This window comes from Xiphophorus maculatus, chromosome 6 (assembly GCF_002775205.1).
Source record: "Xiphophorus maculatus strain JP 163 A chromosome 6, X_maculatus-5.0-male, whole genome shotgun sequence".
In the NCBI taxonomy this organism is placed as follows: domain Eukaryota; kingdom Metazoa; phylum Chordata; class Actinopteri; order Cyprinodontiformes; family Poeciliidae; genus Xiphophorus; species Xiphophorus maculatus.
The window spans coordinates 20,718,100-20,735,410 of record NC_036448.1 but is presented as its reverse complement, the minus strand read 5'-3'; the positions used below and the strand labels follow the sequence as shown (position 1 = coordinate 20,735,410).

At 36.6% G+C, this 17,311-nt stretch overlaps 1 protein-coding gene across 3 annotated transcripts in view; it reads left to right on the top strand.

Annotated features, from left to right (window-relative positions):
• Nucleotides 1-6,901: 6,901 nt before the first annotated feature.
• LOC102222381 (unconventional myosin-IXb-like) overlaps nucleotides 6,902-17,311 on the top strand; it is a 38,768-nt gene continuing 28,358 nt past the window's right edge. For 2 of the 3 annotated variants that reach the window (XM_023335681.1, XM_023335682.1), the window contains exons 1-2: nucleotides 6,902-7,343; nucleotides 10,663-11,482. In XM_023335681.1, the coding sequence (XP_023191449.1) occupies nucleotides 10,709-11,482 (774 nt within the window). In that variant the 5' untranslated portion in view covers nucleotides 6,902-7,343; nucleotides 10,663-10,708. The remainder of the gene's footprint in view (nucleotides 7,344-10,662; nucleotides 11,483-17,311) is intronic. The other variant, XM_023335683.1, reaches the window with a different exon arrangement.

Below are 17,311 nucleotides of genomic sequence, written 5' to 3'. Positions count from 1 at the left end.
ACTCCGCTTTTTTTTGTCCAGGTGAGCTGAGATTCTTTTAACAGGTGCCTCCGTGGTTGAAGATTTGTCTTTCTTCCTTATAATGCTCCAAATAAATCCCCATTGACATGAACAGAAACTTTTTCCTTCTCATTCAGGTTGTTTTTCTTTTGGAAATGTTTCTGTCAGAGTAGATTGCTTTTGTCTAAGCCTCTTTCTTTGTGTCTGTTTTTCGCTGAAAGAAACCATTAACCTGAACTGAACAAGTCTGGAGAGGCAGAACTAACTCACGTGTGAAGGTGATCGCGGGGCTTTTGTCGCCCTGCTTATTTAAGATCAAGACGGATCATTACACTTTTTCTACACAGGAGAGGAAGAGGAGGAGAGGGCGTCGCGACAAAGGCTGCAGCTGCCTTTTCTTCTTCTTCTTCTTTCAAAGAAGGGAGAAAAATGACATAATGGCATTCATGCTCAGGTAACTTTCGACACCGATATCCTTGAAACTAATCCGGCCTTTGAGGCTTATTTACAAGATTTGTGGGAATAGGCATGCAGGAAAATTCAAAACTATGATTTTACGCAAATTGCTAAATACTGTTTGTAAACCACTTTGGAGGATTGATGAGGCAAGAAGTGAAACGCTGGTATTTTAAGGTCTAAATTATCTGATGCATCTCTCTTTACAACTTTGCTGACTCCACATCAAGGCTGCGCAAACAGATTAGACGGTCAGGCTGATGTCATCATGCCCCCATTTGGGTGGAATAACAATTTATTCTGAAAACTGAGCTTCGGGTCCTGAGGCTCAGACAAAATAAGAGGATCGAGTCCTGTTGCAGCTGGAGAATGGGGCCTGTAGCGGGAAAGAGAAAACTGATATTGGAGTTTGAAGTCTGTAATTACGCCATCTTGTCGTGAAATTTATGAGTTACGAGAAGCTTATTTCAACCACCATGGACAAAGATTGGCTTTTAAATGATTTATTATCCTCCACCAACCTTTGAAGTAAAAAAATAAAAAAACGCTTTTAGTAACAATAAAGTTGTTTAAATGTGGTAAAACTAAGTTTAATGTCAGTCAAAGATAACTTGAGACCTTTTCTGCCCACAGCCATCGCCATCTACGATAACTATTTGAAGAATTTTGAATCAAAATGACTTAGAACAACATTTAATTTCCATTTTGGATTAAGTATTTTTGAATTTAAAATTAAAAGAAGCACTTTTTAAATTATGTTTTAATTTATTGAGGGAGAAAACCCATTCAAATTTCTTTGTGAAAAAGTAACTGGTCCACATTGATAAAAAATAAACTGTGGTTAACCAAATTTTTTTGGGAAAGTTGATATCATTTTAACTGATCCTAACACAGCATTTTAAAAAAATCACTTCAGACATCACTAGGTCTCACAGACTAACAAAGTGAGACCTGGTGGTGGCAGTATGATGATATGGGACTGCAATTTTACTTCAGGACTTAATGGCTGAAACAATGAACTCTGTTCTTTAGTAGAAAATCCTGAAGCAAATTATCCAACCATCAGCTTTATGACAAAACAAGAACAATGATCTGATGCCAGCAAGTCTGAATGGATATAAAAAAATTTGGTTTTGGATTGAAAATTATTCTTAGATAATGAGATTGTATTTCTTTCAGTTCCCCCCATTTTGACCTTTCAGAATGAGCCATTTTAGGACCTCTTGTCACTTTAAATCCAAATAAACTCAATGTTTACACTCGCATGTGAAAATGGCTCCAAACAGATGTGCAGTTATACAACCATCTTTGAACATAGCAAAATGTCTATTCTGAATGGTAAGTCCACCACCAAACAGTTTCTCTTTTCCAGCAGCAGTAAAACTGAGCGAAAGTAATGGAAATTTCCTTGGGTTGCTAGGTAAGGGAGCTGGGCTTGGCAGAGGTTGCTAGGTAACAATGCAGCGGCAGTTAATTTTGACTTGACAATCTTAACTTATTGTCAAAAAACGGCTGTTTTTGTGTCTTAAGCGGTTTTTCAAGAAGCAGTTGAAACCCAAATGAAATCTACAGAAGTGAATTTTGCATAATAGGTCCCCTAAAAAAATAATGTGATTATTATAATATTATTTCATCACTGTAGCTGCAGTCGGTGTCTTTTCAGCTCAGCAACGATTGGTTACAATAGTAACATGACTTTGACACTTTGACCCTCATTGGCTGCAATTTATTAGTCTAATCTGCCTAGAATCGTATGGCAGGTAATGATTTGTGAAAAAATATCCAAAATGGTCATTTCTGGGGATTTTGCAGGTTTTGTAAATGTTTGGAGTATCCAACTGGATTAATAACCAGCCATTGAGCATTAGCAGCATAAATTAGGGAGTCATCTGCACAAAGACTCACTTTGCTGTACTGTATACATCGTATTCACTGTAGCCTTATGGAAGTGATAAGTTTTTCCAATTTAACAAACGTTTTCATGCAATTGTAAAACTTGCTGAAATTCACTATATCTCCAGGTTTTTAAGTGTATTTTGCACTATAACCTTTAAAAGGACAAAGAGGACAAAACATTCTTCTTTCCTATTAAGAAAACAAAAACTTTTTTTAAGAAAATGAAAGAAAAAAGGATTTTGTTATTTTATTTGAAAATAAACTGACATTTTTTGGCAAGCCAATAACTTCTGCTCTTCTGTACGTCTAGGAATCCCATTTGGATAAATCAGCATGAAAGCTAAAGATCTTGTCGCTTTAACCAGATTGATTGTGATTACCTCATCAAGCAGATCTACTATCTCCAATTTAAAAGTGTATAAGTTGCATGATGCATGTTTTTGTCTCTGTTTTACAGAAGGAGAAACAGTTATTTACCCCCAAACTGCACAACAGCAAAACTGAAATTTTCTAAAGACGCAGAACTTAGCTCATCAGTGAGCATCGGTACAAACAGGATTTGTTCACAGTGGCTAAGTTCAGTGTCTGACATGAAAAAAATCATCTCCCGCATACCTGAAGGTCCCAGCTGTCCATAAATCCCAAAGCTGAGGAGAGACGGACGGCCGTCATTAAAAAGCACCCGTACTGTAAAAAGAAGAGGAATGCTGTAAAAGTCTTTACATGTCCAGGCAAATTATGTAGCAGTTGGCTTCTTCTGATTTATGAGGCGAAAAAGATGAAGAATCAGGCAGTGATGGAGAACAAAAGGTTAAATCAGGGTGATTCGTGAGCGGTTGTTTTGTTTTTTTTATCACACTAAAGATAATTTTAAATGGACATAACTGACTCGCTGTGTCGAATGTAAAGACAGAGATGATGTAAGCTAATAAAAAAAGCAATTTTTGCAGAGTTTAAAATAGAGCAAGTGCTTGTTACTGTCTATGCTTTCGATTATTTTGGGAATTGGTGACACTGAGCTGCGTTTGGGTTGTTTACTCGTGTGCCTACTGAACTGGAATCAGTGTGTCTTTTCAGAACTGGCTCAGTCCAGCAGGAACAAGAGTGACACCTAATGAGTCTGTCACTTCCTCCATCAAAGCCATCACCACTAACACACCAGAGACGAGCACGAACATTTGTATTCATTTTAAAGAGTCTATGATGACCCAATGAAATACAGAGTTCACTCCTCTGCCCTAATTTGTCCTCCTGTGTGGGCGAATCTTGCTGCCTCTGCAGGTAGTCGTTATCATCGGCAGCTGATTTCTGCTGAGTAACACTTTGCATCGCCTCTCTTCATTCGTCATGCTATAATAAGCTGTCAGTGTGTCTGCGAGCGTCTTCACTAAATTGGGATGCAACAGCTCGACACCTCTGCAGTCATTAAATACACGAATGGATCGGTGCTGCATTAGCATAAGCAGAAGTGATGATCATAAGTCGTGCTATTGATTTTAGACAACCTGGAGGGTTGAGGCTGCTGTGCGAACAATTACTCCTCACCTTGAGCCATGTTCCTGCGGATAAAATCTGAAGACTCCTTCTGAAGGAAACACAAGCTCTTTACAGTGAAATGTTTATTAAAAATGTAATCTAATATGCCTGAATTAGCCTAAATTATTTTTGACTGTTTACAGTCGAAGTTCAAGTTGCAAACAGAAGTAAACACACTCACTAGATAAAGAAAGTTTGAGTTAATTTGAAGAGTTTAACAATAGAAAATTATTAATACGAGACTAACAAGCTGCATTTCTAAATAAGGAAAATAAAATAAATTTGCTTAATGGAAACCTGCCAATTTTGAAAGTTCTTGCGCTAAGATACGGTGGTTTCTCAAAATAGATGTATTTAGCAAAACTGCTTTTTTCACGTCACACGTCAAGTGATCAACAACCGGATGTTGCTACTGGCGAAAACGACGAAGACGACGACGACAGGAAGTAGTGGGATGATGGTTTGTGAACATTTAAGGAGGATAAGTAAATATTTGAGCCCATATTTACTTTGCAGTGTTGATCCTGAGTGAATTAGAGAAACTCCAACAATAAATACAAACTTGCGCACCCAGTTCTTGGTTTTAAAAATATCACTGAAGTTATGAGTGTGCAGTCACCAACCTGGACAACTTGGGATTAAGCAATGTCTAAAAAAGATACAGACACAATATGTTAATAATTTCCATGATGATGAATGCAAATGTCCCAATAACTGTGTGGGGTTTACAGCTATTATTGTAGTTAATGCAAAGACGTCCACCACAGATCATCACTGATGCATTACTGTATCATTACATCCTAAAATGACCAACTAATGAATACAGTGTTACAAAATGTGAACTGGCTGCACCACGAAAAAACATTTGCATGACTCCACCACCCACATCACTTAAGCAAAATTTTTGTCCTTTTTATCTTACTGTAAATTTGCATGCAGACGTAGAGCTTCCCTATCCACTTTCCCTTCATGGAGCATTCCATGGTTTCGAGGGGGTGACGGCCTGCTGGTCGCCTTTATTGTGCCACTGGTTTTTAAATGCATAACAACCCATCGCTACGCCTCCCGAAGACTATAGGATGAGTTTGTAAGCTTCTTCTCTGCAGTTAGCGGGGACACACAGCGGGTGGTCGCTTTTGAAGTTTTTATTGTGCATTGATACTAGTTTGTCGTTATAAACCATGGATCAGGATGAGGTTTTTAATTGTTAAAACATCTCGGAGATGTGTGCTAGGAGCGGTTGTGATCTTGCCTTGAGTGTCACGTGGAAATGTGATCGGCGCTTTTAGAAATTTTAAATTTGTTTGAGGTCGGTGTGTTTAAGCTTGGTTTAGTCTCGTCTCCCTCGTTAATGGCGAGTGTCACTGGGTTTGACGGCTGGGCAGCAAACGGACTTGTTCAAGTTTCAAGTTCAGTGGAATCAATCAATCAAATTTTATTTGTATAGCACATTTCAGGAGCAAAGCATTTCAAAGTGCTTTACATCACATCAAACAGAAACACAATGCGACATTGAATCAACAATCAAAACACGACATTAAGTCAGGAAAGGAAAAAGTGTGCTTTGAGCCTGGTTGTGAGATGACCTTTCTGGTGGAGGAGTTGGCCCTTTTTATGCATTTTTATCATTTTTATGCACTTTAACCACTGCATGGTCTCCCGTTTGAGCTAGTTGTAACAGGCATGCACAGATTAATTACATTTGACAGCATCATCAGTCGTTGCTCAAACCATTAAGGTAAAGTTACACAAAGTGACCCAAGTCTTAAAAAGAAACATTTGCATCTTAATTTCTTTATACAGTTTCTTTATACGATAACTGTAGTGACTTGAGTTTTTCTGTGTGTTTATTTTGGGTTCTGTGGCGTCTCTGTGTTGTTCTTTCTACCCCTCGATTAGAAACACCTGTTCCTTGTTTCTCCTGATTGTCTGCTTGTGTATTTAAACCCACCTGTGATCCTTGTTGTCTGCTGTCGGATGTCTCTTGTTTACCAGTTGCTGCCAGTTTTGAGCCTTAGCCTTCCATTCATTCTGTGCTGCCTGGATTTTGGACTTTGTATTTCTGGCAACTTCATTAAATTCTTCATTTCAACCTGGGTCCACAGTGTCTTCCTCACCACCTTCACTGCATTTCATGACAATAACTTTTTATTTAGATTTATAATGTATCCAGTTTTTTTTTTAATTATTATTATTCTTTTTTAATGAAGCTCAGATTTTGTTTGATTAACATAGAATTAATTTTTAGCAGTTGGTAAAACTACAATTTCCAAATAAACTTTTAATAATTGCCACTATGTTTCATAGCATTAACTAAATAAAACAACCTGACTAATAAAAAATATCTAAAAATCAACCACTGTCTTTGTGGTAGGGACTTTTCAAACAGGTTTTATCCATCAAAGATGCTTTAGCAACATATTCAAATGAGAATATTTGTATATCATAGTAATTATAAAAGAATATAATGGCTTTTAGCTCCTTCATCACCGAAACAGGAAATGAATGCAGAATGACGTCTAATGACGGGTGATTTCAGTGCATTAATGCATGAAAAACATCATGTAACTTGGTCAGATTTACACATAGAACACATAAAAAACTAATAAAAATGTTAACCAATGATTCACTTTTTACCCATCCATCTTTTTGTTTAGTTTAGTCTAACTTTGACACTGCAGAGCAAACTCAATCACCTCATCACCTTCAGCTCCATCAAAGACAGTTTATTTTTAATAAGTCTTTGTATACGTTATTTATATATTTATTTTTATTAATTTGTTTGTTCAGTCTTTGTAGGCGTTAAAAAGTTTGAGTTCCTGAGCTTTGACGTTGTAATACCTCAAGGGGCCAGAGGGAGGCGCGCTAAGCCCACCACTCACCTGTACCAAACTGCACCAAGGGAATTATTATTTCGCCTCTGAGTTTCTATTTAATGTTTTTTTACGGTGACGGTGGCGGCCTCGTTGCTTTTTTTCTTTATTTTTTCTCATTTTTTAAGGTTGCGGTGTTTCCGGGTTCACTGAAGGGGAAAGTATCCATTAATTCCCACCTTGTCAGCGGATGTATGCGCGCGTTTGTGTGTGTGTGTGTGTGTGTGTGTGCGATGCGTGTGGAGAAATGTAGGAAGTAACGATAACTTTCCGCCAAGGACGACGAGAAAACGTAATCCTGCATTTGTCACAAGGAAAAGGGCATTGCAGTAAGAATTACGACCATAAATATAGACTAAAACCTCCTTTTTCTAACCATTGGGAACTCTTTATTCGCTTTTCAGTTCATATTTCGGCCTGGTTTTTTTTTCTTTTCTTTTTTTATTTCAAGTGATGTTTTTCCCCTGAAGTTGTGTGACAGGAGTTGGCCAGCGTCACACAGAAGTGCAGGTATCTTTATTTTTCTCTCCTGCCAGCGTGTTTTCCAGTTTTCGAAGATGGAATGAGACACTTTCCTTAAAGGTGAGACTTTTTGACATTTAGCGCCTCTTTGACACCTGTTACTGTTAGGTGTTTGCCATGGACAGATGTCTGTTTATCGGGATTATGTTGATTATATTAGGATTAATGGTTTCCCAGGAAAGCGTGCGGATACTGAAAGTGTACAAGAAGTAAACAAAATGAATAAGGGCTTACAATAAACTCAACTTCCATTGCTGTTTCTTAGTCTTCCTGAGAAATCTGTGTCCCAACTTTTATTTGAACATATTTACCGAGTGGGGGGAAAAGACCCAGATGAAATAAAGTCAGAAATGTATTTTTCTTTAAATAGCAACGGAAGAATTACTGGCACCCATAATAATCCCATTAAAATAAACGTCACTGTTTGTACTTTAACAATTAAAGTGGAGTAAAGTTTCTAGATACTTCTAACTAGTTGTAACCCGTCATTTTCTGTTTGCCTGGGGCTCAGTTATGACGTGACACACGTATGCCTGCTGGATGTTTGGGAGTCATGGAAAAAACTTTTTCTCCGTTTCCTCTGCAAAATTTCACTTGTGGAGTCGGATAAGATCATTAATCTGGGATTAGGTGATTTGGTTGGATTGAGGTTTACAGACACTGTTAGTTCAAAACAAACTATACAGACAAGCACCTCAGACCTACAGTTAGGCATGGTGGAGGCTCTGTGATTCTGTGGGCCTGTTGGTCTTCTTAAATTGCATACAATTAAAAATAAATAAAACCTGAAAATGCAGCTTCTAATCAACATTCACGGTGGGTCAGGCATTAAAAAATCAAAAGATAGATATATAGATTAGCCCCTTGTTAAGTATAGTTGAAGATGTGTGATGCTGTGGGCCACTTTCATTCTAACGTTTCCATATTGTTATGGAAACGTGGAAATTCATAGACATTAAAAATGCAAACTCAAAGCAGGTCTTCAGTATTACGTTAATAATCCGAATTGATGTTCAAAGTAGCAGAAATGGGTCATCATGCACAAAAAAAAAAAAAGTTAGTTGTTATGTAAAGCCAAAAGAAAACCTCAGAGGTGAGCAAATGTGAAGAGATTAGAAACCAAAGATCAAGAACTCTGAAGTGTCTAGAGGAGCGGGTGTGAAGCGTTTTTGTCAAACTGTGGCCTCGCATTTGAGCTTATATTCATTATTAAGTGAAGCGTAAAAACAACACAAACTACACTAATAAGGTAATTTTAGGAAATGAAGTAGAAATTTTATGAAGAACTCTTAACAAAAAAATTATCCACATTTTTTCTTATTAAAACCAGTTTTTTTGTCATTTTCAGACATTTTTCCAGTAAAATTAGTCTTTATTCTACTAATATTAATCAATCAATCAATCAAATTTTATTTGTATAGCACATTTCAGCAGCAAGGCATTTCAAAGTTCTTTACATCATTACAAACACAGAAACACAATGCAACATAGAATCAATAATCAAAACACAGCATTAAGTCAAGCTCCATCAATAAATTTGTAATTGATTACATTTCAAATACAATTCTAAACAGGTGGGTTTTTAGTCAAGATTTAAAAGAAGTCAGTGTTTCAGCTGTATTAAGACTATATTCCCCTGATTAAACTAAAATTCTCATTGCCAAACCCACATACTCTGGCATACAACTCACTGAAATAAAAGCCACTTTTTGAAATCATTTTATGTCATTTGTAATTTTGTTTTTTGGAAAGAAAACGAGAAAAAAAAGGTTAAAATCGAACACATATATTTGTTTCTTATGCTTTAATAAGATCATTACGTTCTTGCAGCCTCGCTTTTGCATCATCTGAGCAGAAATGTGTTTTCTTTCATGGTATTCTGTCACTGTTACATAGTCAAGTTCTTGTGAAGTGTGAAATATCCTGGTTGGGTAGAAAGAACTGAGGAAGGAGCCGTCTTACTGGTTCACATGGAAATGAGCTCCAGATAATTCATCCCATGTCCTCTCCCTCTACCAGGACTGCCTCTGTGTTATTATGCAACCAGGAAATTTGATTGAATTAAATCTTGGTAAACTGGATTTGTGTAAAATCTGCCATCCAAGCCAGAACTGCCACTGGCATCCACCAGTGTAGATGTTTCCACCGGTGATTTGGTTTAAAGCATTCACTTATTGTAAGTCATCGCCGTTCAATTGCGATCAAAGATTAATTTATTTATTTAAAGGCTTTTTACATTTCTCTTCCAGAGTTGCAGATTAAGGATGGGCAGTAAATAGATTTTATCGATTAATCAAACTTTTGGTTTTTGAAAGTTGCCTTTTCTTTTTTCACCAATGGACATCTTGGGTTTCCGAAGTTCAGTGACGTCAGCAGCACACCCAGCGTCGGCATCTCGCTTGGCAGGATTTTTATTTTTTTTTTTACAGCTTCTGGTTATTTGGACTTTGAATTCAGGTCAACTCTGCAACAAAATATAACAGTCAGGCTACAGGTTTCTTGTTTTATTACAAGGATAAAACCTTAATCTTAGCTGAGTAAAGTAATATTAGGGAACAAAGTAGTAATTTTATTGGAACTCTAACAAAAAATTATTTATCCAAATTTTTTCTTATTAAAATTACTTTTTTTTTATTTTAAGACATTTGTCTGGTAAAATTGTATCTTGATTCTGCTAATATTATAACTATATTCTCATAATTAAACTAAAATTCTCGTACAACTTATATGTTGGATGACTGAAAAAATTAGAAATTTTGTTTTCTGAAAAGAAAACTATAAATCGGATCTGGTATGAAACGATCTTATTTTTTAGCTAAATCGCTCATTTCTAATTTTATGTCATAATTTATGCAAAATTAATGCAATAGCAATCAACGATGTATTCATTTAAAGGTTTTTTACTTCATCCAAATGTTTTCTCACATATTTTCATTGATTTATTATTTTAAGACATTTTTCTGCTAAAATTGCGCCTTTATTCTGCTATTATGACTATTTTCTCCTAATTATGCTAAAATTTCTCTTAGCCAAACCCAGATATTCTGTCGTACAACTCACTGTAGGGATGACTGAAATTAAAAACACTTTTTGAAAACATTTTCTGTCATTTGTAATTTCGTTCTCTGAAAAGAAAACAATAACAAATCAGTTATTCTGATTTGGCAAGAACAGATTTAATTATATGTCTTGTTTTCTATGCAAAATTAATGCAATAGCAATAAAAGATTTGCTTATTTAAAGGTATTTTACAGATGTTTTCCAGAGGCGCTGATATTTTTGACTCCATCCAAATGTTTTCCCAGAAACTCTCATATTTTTATTGATTTATTTTAATTAAAAACGTTGTTTTATTGCCACTGTGTGTGATTTTCTGCAGTACCTGGTGGGCTGTGAGTTATGCAGAAGCCCGTCTCTGGATCAGGATGAGCGCTACAGATGGAGCTGGGACCCCTGAGCACGACAAAGACGCCCGTGTGGTGCAGATCTACCCCAGGCTGCCTCTGGAGACAGAAGCCTACTGTCCCCTGCAGGTCAGCATCAAGGACACGGTGAAGACTGTGATCCACAGCGCTGTGGTCACGCTGGACTTGGACTCCAGCCAGAGCTACAGCCTACTGGAGGTGAAGGAGAGCGGCAGCGAGGAGACGCCGCTGGACGATGGGGACCGCCCTTTGGTGCGGGTCCTGCGTTGGCCGCCGGAGACACAGAAATGGCACCCTCGGAGTCAGGGCTACTACTTCGTCCTGCAGCAGAGCAACAACGGAGCGAAGCAAGTCGCAACATCTAAAGAGGAGTCCGACGACCTCTGCAGCCTCCCATCTGTGACCAAGGAGGCGGTGCTGGAGGTCTTACGCCAGCGCTTCCACAAGCACAAAATCTACACCTACATCAGCAACATCCTCGTCGCCGTCAATCCCAACAGGTTTTTACCTCTTTATTACAACCCAAAGTACGTGAAGCTGTACAAGAACCAGCCGCTGGGCAATCTGAGCCCGCATATATTCGCCATCGCCGACGTGGCGTTCAGAACCATGCTGGACCGGCAGGCGAACCAGTGCATTCTGATATCTGGAGAGAGCGGATCGGGGAAGACTGAGAGCAGCAGCTACCTCATCCACTGCCTGACCACACTCAACCCGGGGACGTACGCCGGCGGACTGGAGCGAGCCATTCTGGGGGCCGGGCCGGTTCTAGAGGTAGGACACCAACATACAAACCTTTTCACAGGCTGGGCAATAAATCAATCTTATCATTTAATTGAATCTTTGGTTCTTAAACAACTTTTTAAAAAAATTGTTTTTTCATTTTGAGTGATGTCAGCCATCTTACAAGCATTTTCTACAGCTTCTATTTATTTGGATTTTGAGGTCAACTCTGCAACAAAATCTATTTCTTTTAATAAGTTAGAACAACATTCCTTGTGGGATCAAGAAAGTATCTTTGAATTTAATTTTTATTTATGAGAGCCCACTGCACAGAACCTTATAGAAAACCTCATGGTTATTCCACCACATATTGATTTCTGAACTCTTCATCAGTATTGTTGTTTCTAAATGAATATGAAATTTGTTTTCTTTGCATTATTTGAGGTCTGAAAGCACTTTTTTCTTATTTTGACCATTTCTCATTTTCTGCTAATAAATACAACATTTTTCAGAGACATCTTGTCAGCATAGAGTAAAAGAACAATGTTCATTTTACTCAAACATATTCCTATAAGGAGTAAAATCAGAGGAACTGATCATTTTAATATTTTCCAGAGCTGTATAGTCATAGTAATTCCAGTAAAAAGTCAGGGTTTCCTCCAGTGTATTATAAACCTGGCGGGCCACCAGGCTTTACTTGTGCCCCCACCAGGCTTAGCATTGCTTAATTATTTAATTTCTATTTAAATGTTTGCATTTTTAAGACTTTATAGTTGGTGTTCAGATATTAATCTTCCAGTCTTTCAGTAACACGTAATTATCAAGTGATATTTTGAAATTTCCTGTCAACTTTATAGATTTTTTAACTCAAAAACATGGCAAACCGCTGGATGAATGTAGCATCACCAGGCTTAGCAAGTTTTCTGGGGGAAACCTTGAAAGTCGTTTGACAAAATCAAAGTAATACGACAATAAAGTTTTTATATTATCAGAATAAAATGGTAATATTAGGAGAATGAGGTAGAACTCCAACACAAAAAATATACAAAATTTAATGATCCAAGCTTTTTTCTCATTAAAGCAAAGTTTTAATAAATTCTTCTGGTAAAATTGCAGCTTTATTCTGCTAATATTATATATAACATATTAGCAGAATATTATAGGGATGATCTAAATAAAAGCCACTTTTTGAAAATATTTTCTGTCAAATTGTAATTTATTTTTTACAGAAGAAAGTGAGAAAAAATTGGAAATGTGATCTGGTATGAATAACAATCTGATATTTTAACTTCAAGCCATTTCGCCCAGCCCTACCTGGATGTAAACTCTGTAGGAGTCAGAAATATTCATGTGATATTAGTTTGAAGCACAGAATAATAAACAATATAATCAATAAGGCTCTCTGCTCAGGGCTCCACTCACCAAAGGGCATCACATGCATTTATACAGGCTGTCCGCACGTCCTTAGAAAGTCTTAAACTCATGTGTCTACAATAAAGTCCTTAAAATGTCTTCAGTTCATGCTTTTCTAAAAGTAAATTGGGCTTAAACACGTTAATCAGACGTCTTAAATTGTGTCATTGCTGGACTATTAGGTCTTGTAAATTAGTTTTGTTAGAGAAAAGTTTGAGTGATGCGCAGAGATCTTCACCTTGCTTTGTGACTGGAGGTGGTTTGGGCTACCGGTAGCTAGCTGCTAATCTTTGCTAGTTAGCTAACTGGCTTTTTCATGTCCATCATGAGCAAATTTCTTTAGTACATTTCTGTTACCATACAGGACTTAAATTTAATTCATAACGGTCTTAAAGAGTCTTATGTTTGTGTTGGTGAAACCTGCAGAAACTCTGCTTTAATTTCACCACTTAGTGCTAAAATAAATTGGGTGATTAGACAAGCATAAGAATAAGCAATATAATCAGAATTAGCTTTAATTGACTAAAAAAGACAAGATTAACAATAATCTGGCCATTAGTTTGTTAGTCAATAATGTTTCTGATAAGTTTTGTCATAAAAAATTGCTGTTATTTTGGGTATTTGTTAGTTTGTGGTTTAGTTTGTGGGTTTGGTTCTGATTCAGATGAAAACTTGAGAAATTTTTATCATTTCTGTTTTTAGAAAACCCACATAAATCCATTATTGACAAATTGTTCTAATGTTTGCATAAAAGTAACCAGATCTGTTCTTATTTTGTAAGCGGCTTCAAATATTTTAATCTGCCTAAGTGACGCGAGAATCAGATCAGCTGAACATTTGTTCCTGTCTTTGCCAATACGCATAATCCGGAAAAACAAACGAGCTGTTGACTTCCATGGGAAACATTCTCTGGTTGCAGCTCTGTTAAGATTTTATCACAGCTCTTGCAGGGAGAGGAACTTGTTGAAATGTTAGAGGCATTTGTAGCTTTCATTCCCACAGAACTAAAACAAGCTCAGAGTAAATCAGAAAACAAACATCTGCTTCTGCTGCAAGTTACAGCAAAAGACAATGAAGTTAAGTTTTCTTTTTGGATTCGTATCTATAAAGTCAAGCCTGCAGTGTGACTCACTGTGGTACGACTTCGCTAATCAGCAGATCACTTTGTGGCTCTTTTTTTTTTCCTTGTACTATCAGTTAAGATATGCCTGTACTTGTCTCTTTCTGAAAAACTTGCTATTTGAGTCTTGAAACAGAAACTTGCAAATATATAATGTGGCCCTCAAATGTTTAGTGAAATCATTAGTTAATTGTCTGTTGATCATAGATTTATGGGAAATGCAACAAGTTGGTAAATAAATGAAGCAAATCTGTTCATTTGAAATATTCTGTGAAAAAGTCTTAAACCACCTCTAATGTCTGTACTTTACCTCCAGTGATATTTAGCTTTTTGCCCGTCTTTGTCCCAGATTATGACAGTCTGCTTAGAAAATGAGGATATGGACAAAGTTGAGGACCAAAGAGGAAGTGTTGCACATGAAAAACAGTCTAACATAGACTGTTTTTAGACTGTGTTGCACATGAAAAACAGTCTAACATAGACTGTTTTTAGACTGTGTTAGACTGAAAAACAGTCTAACATAGACTGTTTTTAGACTGTGTTGCTGTTGGGTAGTTGCACATGAAAAACAGTTTAACATAGACTGTTTTTCTACCTTAGAAAAACAGTCTATCTTGGACTGTGCAAATAAGTGCACAGTATTTACCAAAGCTAAATAACGTAGCTTTGGTAGCTCACCAAAGCTACGTTATTTCTGATAATCTCCAATATATAAGCCAAATTTCCAGCTAATTAATGTTTGGGAATCTTCTTGATGTTCAAATACTCATCTATGTGGCAAACTGGGTTATTTTTGGTACTTTCTTTAGACTAATTAAACATAAGAGGACATTTGTACAGACAAGTTTTCACATGATTGTGAACTAAAAAGAAAATATGTTTTGTTTTAAGGTTTAACGAATATAATTCTCTTGTATCAATAATTTTAGAGCCGTCTTTGGCTTGCTTTAGAGGTGCAAATATTTGGTTTTCTTTCTAAAACCTCTGGATGTCTAAATATGTAGTATAACCATTAGAAAAAGAAGAAGTTTATTCAGCAACAAGGCAATTAAAAGTGCTTTACATGTATTAGAAGAAAAATAAAAACGACACAAGCACAACAAAAGAAAAACTAGTTTAAAATGTTCCAGTTGACATTAAGCGAAGGTAGTTCTAGTTTTCACCTTTGATTTAAAAGTAAATATAAAACTAATTATTGATTCTCCATGACATCCTAAAAACCAAAAATACAGACGTTATTTACTAAACAGTTCATGTTTTTGACCATTTGGATAAAGACCTTCTGCAAACATCAATTTTAAGTCTCACCCCAGATTGTTCCTGTCTTTGTCAATACGCATATCAGCTTATCAAGCTTATTTGTGTAGCACTTTACACCCTGAAAACTTAAAAAAAAAAAAACAGTTGTGAAAACAACATTTTGTCCAGTGCCATCGCTAAAATTATTAATACACATCAAATATGTTGATCAAAATTCGATTTATTATTGTTCAAAATCAACTCTACAATGGTGGGTTATTAGTCTTGATTTAAAGCTCAGTGTTTCAGCTGTTTTTCAGTTTTCTGGACGTTTGTTCCATATTTGAAGAGCATAGAAGCTGAACAATGATGTTTTCTTTTCCCAGCCTGTCAGTTTAAGTGGAAAGTGACATTTTATTAGGCTTACAGTTGTGTCAATCATACAGATTAAACAGTGGTTTCAGATTTTAAAAACTTGCTATATTGTTTTAAAAACTGCATTAAGTTTCTCCTACCGGAGGGAGTCGCATCTGCTGGGTTTCCTGGTCATCATGAGGCGTTTTGTTCAGTAATGTTCTCCATTAAACCTCTGAGGCCTTCACAGAAAAGCTGGGTTATGCTGAGATGCACACAGTTTGACTTCATTTACTGGTTTGATGATTTCTAAAAGCTTGGTTGCACTTCATTTTATTTAGAGGAAGTAATATGCATGTCAGATTTTTAACATTTTTATGTGTAAAACCTTTATATCACTTTTAACTCCATTTTTAAAATATGCATGATAGACTTTCACTGGTAGACAGTGAAGGTTGTGGTTGTAAGCTGACGAGATGTGAAAAGGTTCAAAGGTTGTGAATGTTTTTTTTCTAGATACTGCAATCATAAACCATCAATTTAGAAAGAAAGTAGGTCAACAAGCAGAAGCAATTCCTCTGAAAAAGCGTTTTCTGGATCATTTAACATCTACAGTTTTCTGTGAAGACATTTCCTGCTCCTGGCCCCAAAGGTTGTTTGGTATCGACTCTCCAAAATGTCCCTTCAGGTTAGGCTGTTATCTGTACCGATTCAATGGCGGATAAATCTAAGTTGTGCTACTTTATCTTTGTCAATGAGTAACTGGTTCAAATTTCTCACACACTTTGGCTCCAAAGTGTGTGTTTCGGTCACCTATTTGCTCTGGTGCCAAACAGATCCCAAGGGAAATACTTCCATTCTTAAATGGCATACATGACAAAATGTGACTTTTTTTTGGTTTTATTGAAGGAAAAGCACATTTCTTAGTGACGTTTGTGGCCTGAGAATGGATCCACATGTTGAAAGTGAGGCATTAGTTGGTTTCACTTCATTTAAACTGTGGTATTGGGAAACAAACTAGCGGAGTTGCTGTGATAACAGTTTCATTCATGTTGCTGCTTTTGACTCTTCACTTATTTGTTCCAGTAGTAGGTGTGGAAATACCAGAAATTCGCCCCCTCAGATTTTTGTGCTTTATCTTTCCATCTAAACAGATGCCACAGAAAAGGCTGATATGGTTACAGATTGCACACTTCCTCCTTCCAGAGGGCCCAGCTATTTTTTACACAGTGACAAAAGAGGGATTCTCTCTCCAAAAACAAGTTCTGCACGATTTGAATTGGAAAAACCCGCCGTTTAAGATTTGTTTCAGTTGTTCACAGCTCTTCTCCTTAAAGCTTAGAGAGATTAGTTTAGCTTTTAAGATGTTTAGTGAGTGAAAAGTAATCTCTGAGATGATTGTTTTTCATAAAAAATGTTATAACAGTGCGATGCTTCTGCATTCTTGCTCCTTTTTTAACATCTTGGGATTTCCTTTGCATGTATGAGTCAGTTTGCAGAACCAGTTCCCATTTGTCTGAAATCTAAACTTCATACTTTCTTGTTTTTGTTTCCATGTCATCTTGCTATCACTCTCCTTTTTATCTTCTTGCTGATGGATATCTGCCATTCCTTCCCACCTTCTCTCCCCATTGAAAACATTATTAATCGATAACTAAGTCAATTTTCTACCTGGACTAAACAAAACGTGTGTTTATATGCGTTAACTGAGTGAATTTATGCTTTACTTTTGCCTTTGTGAAGCTTCCCAGAGG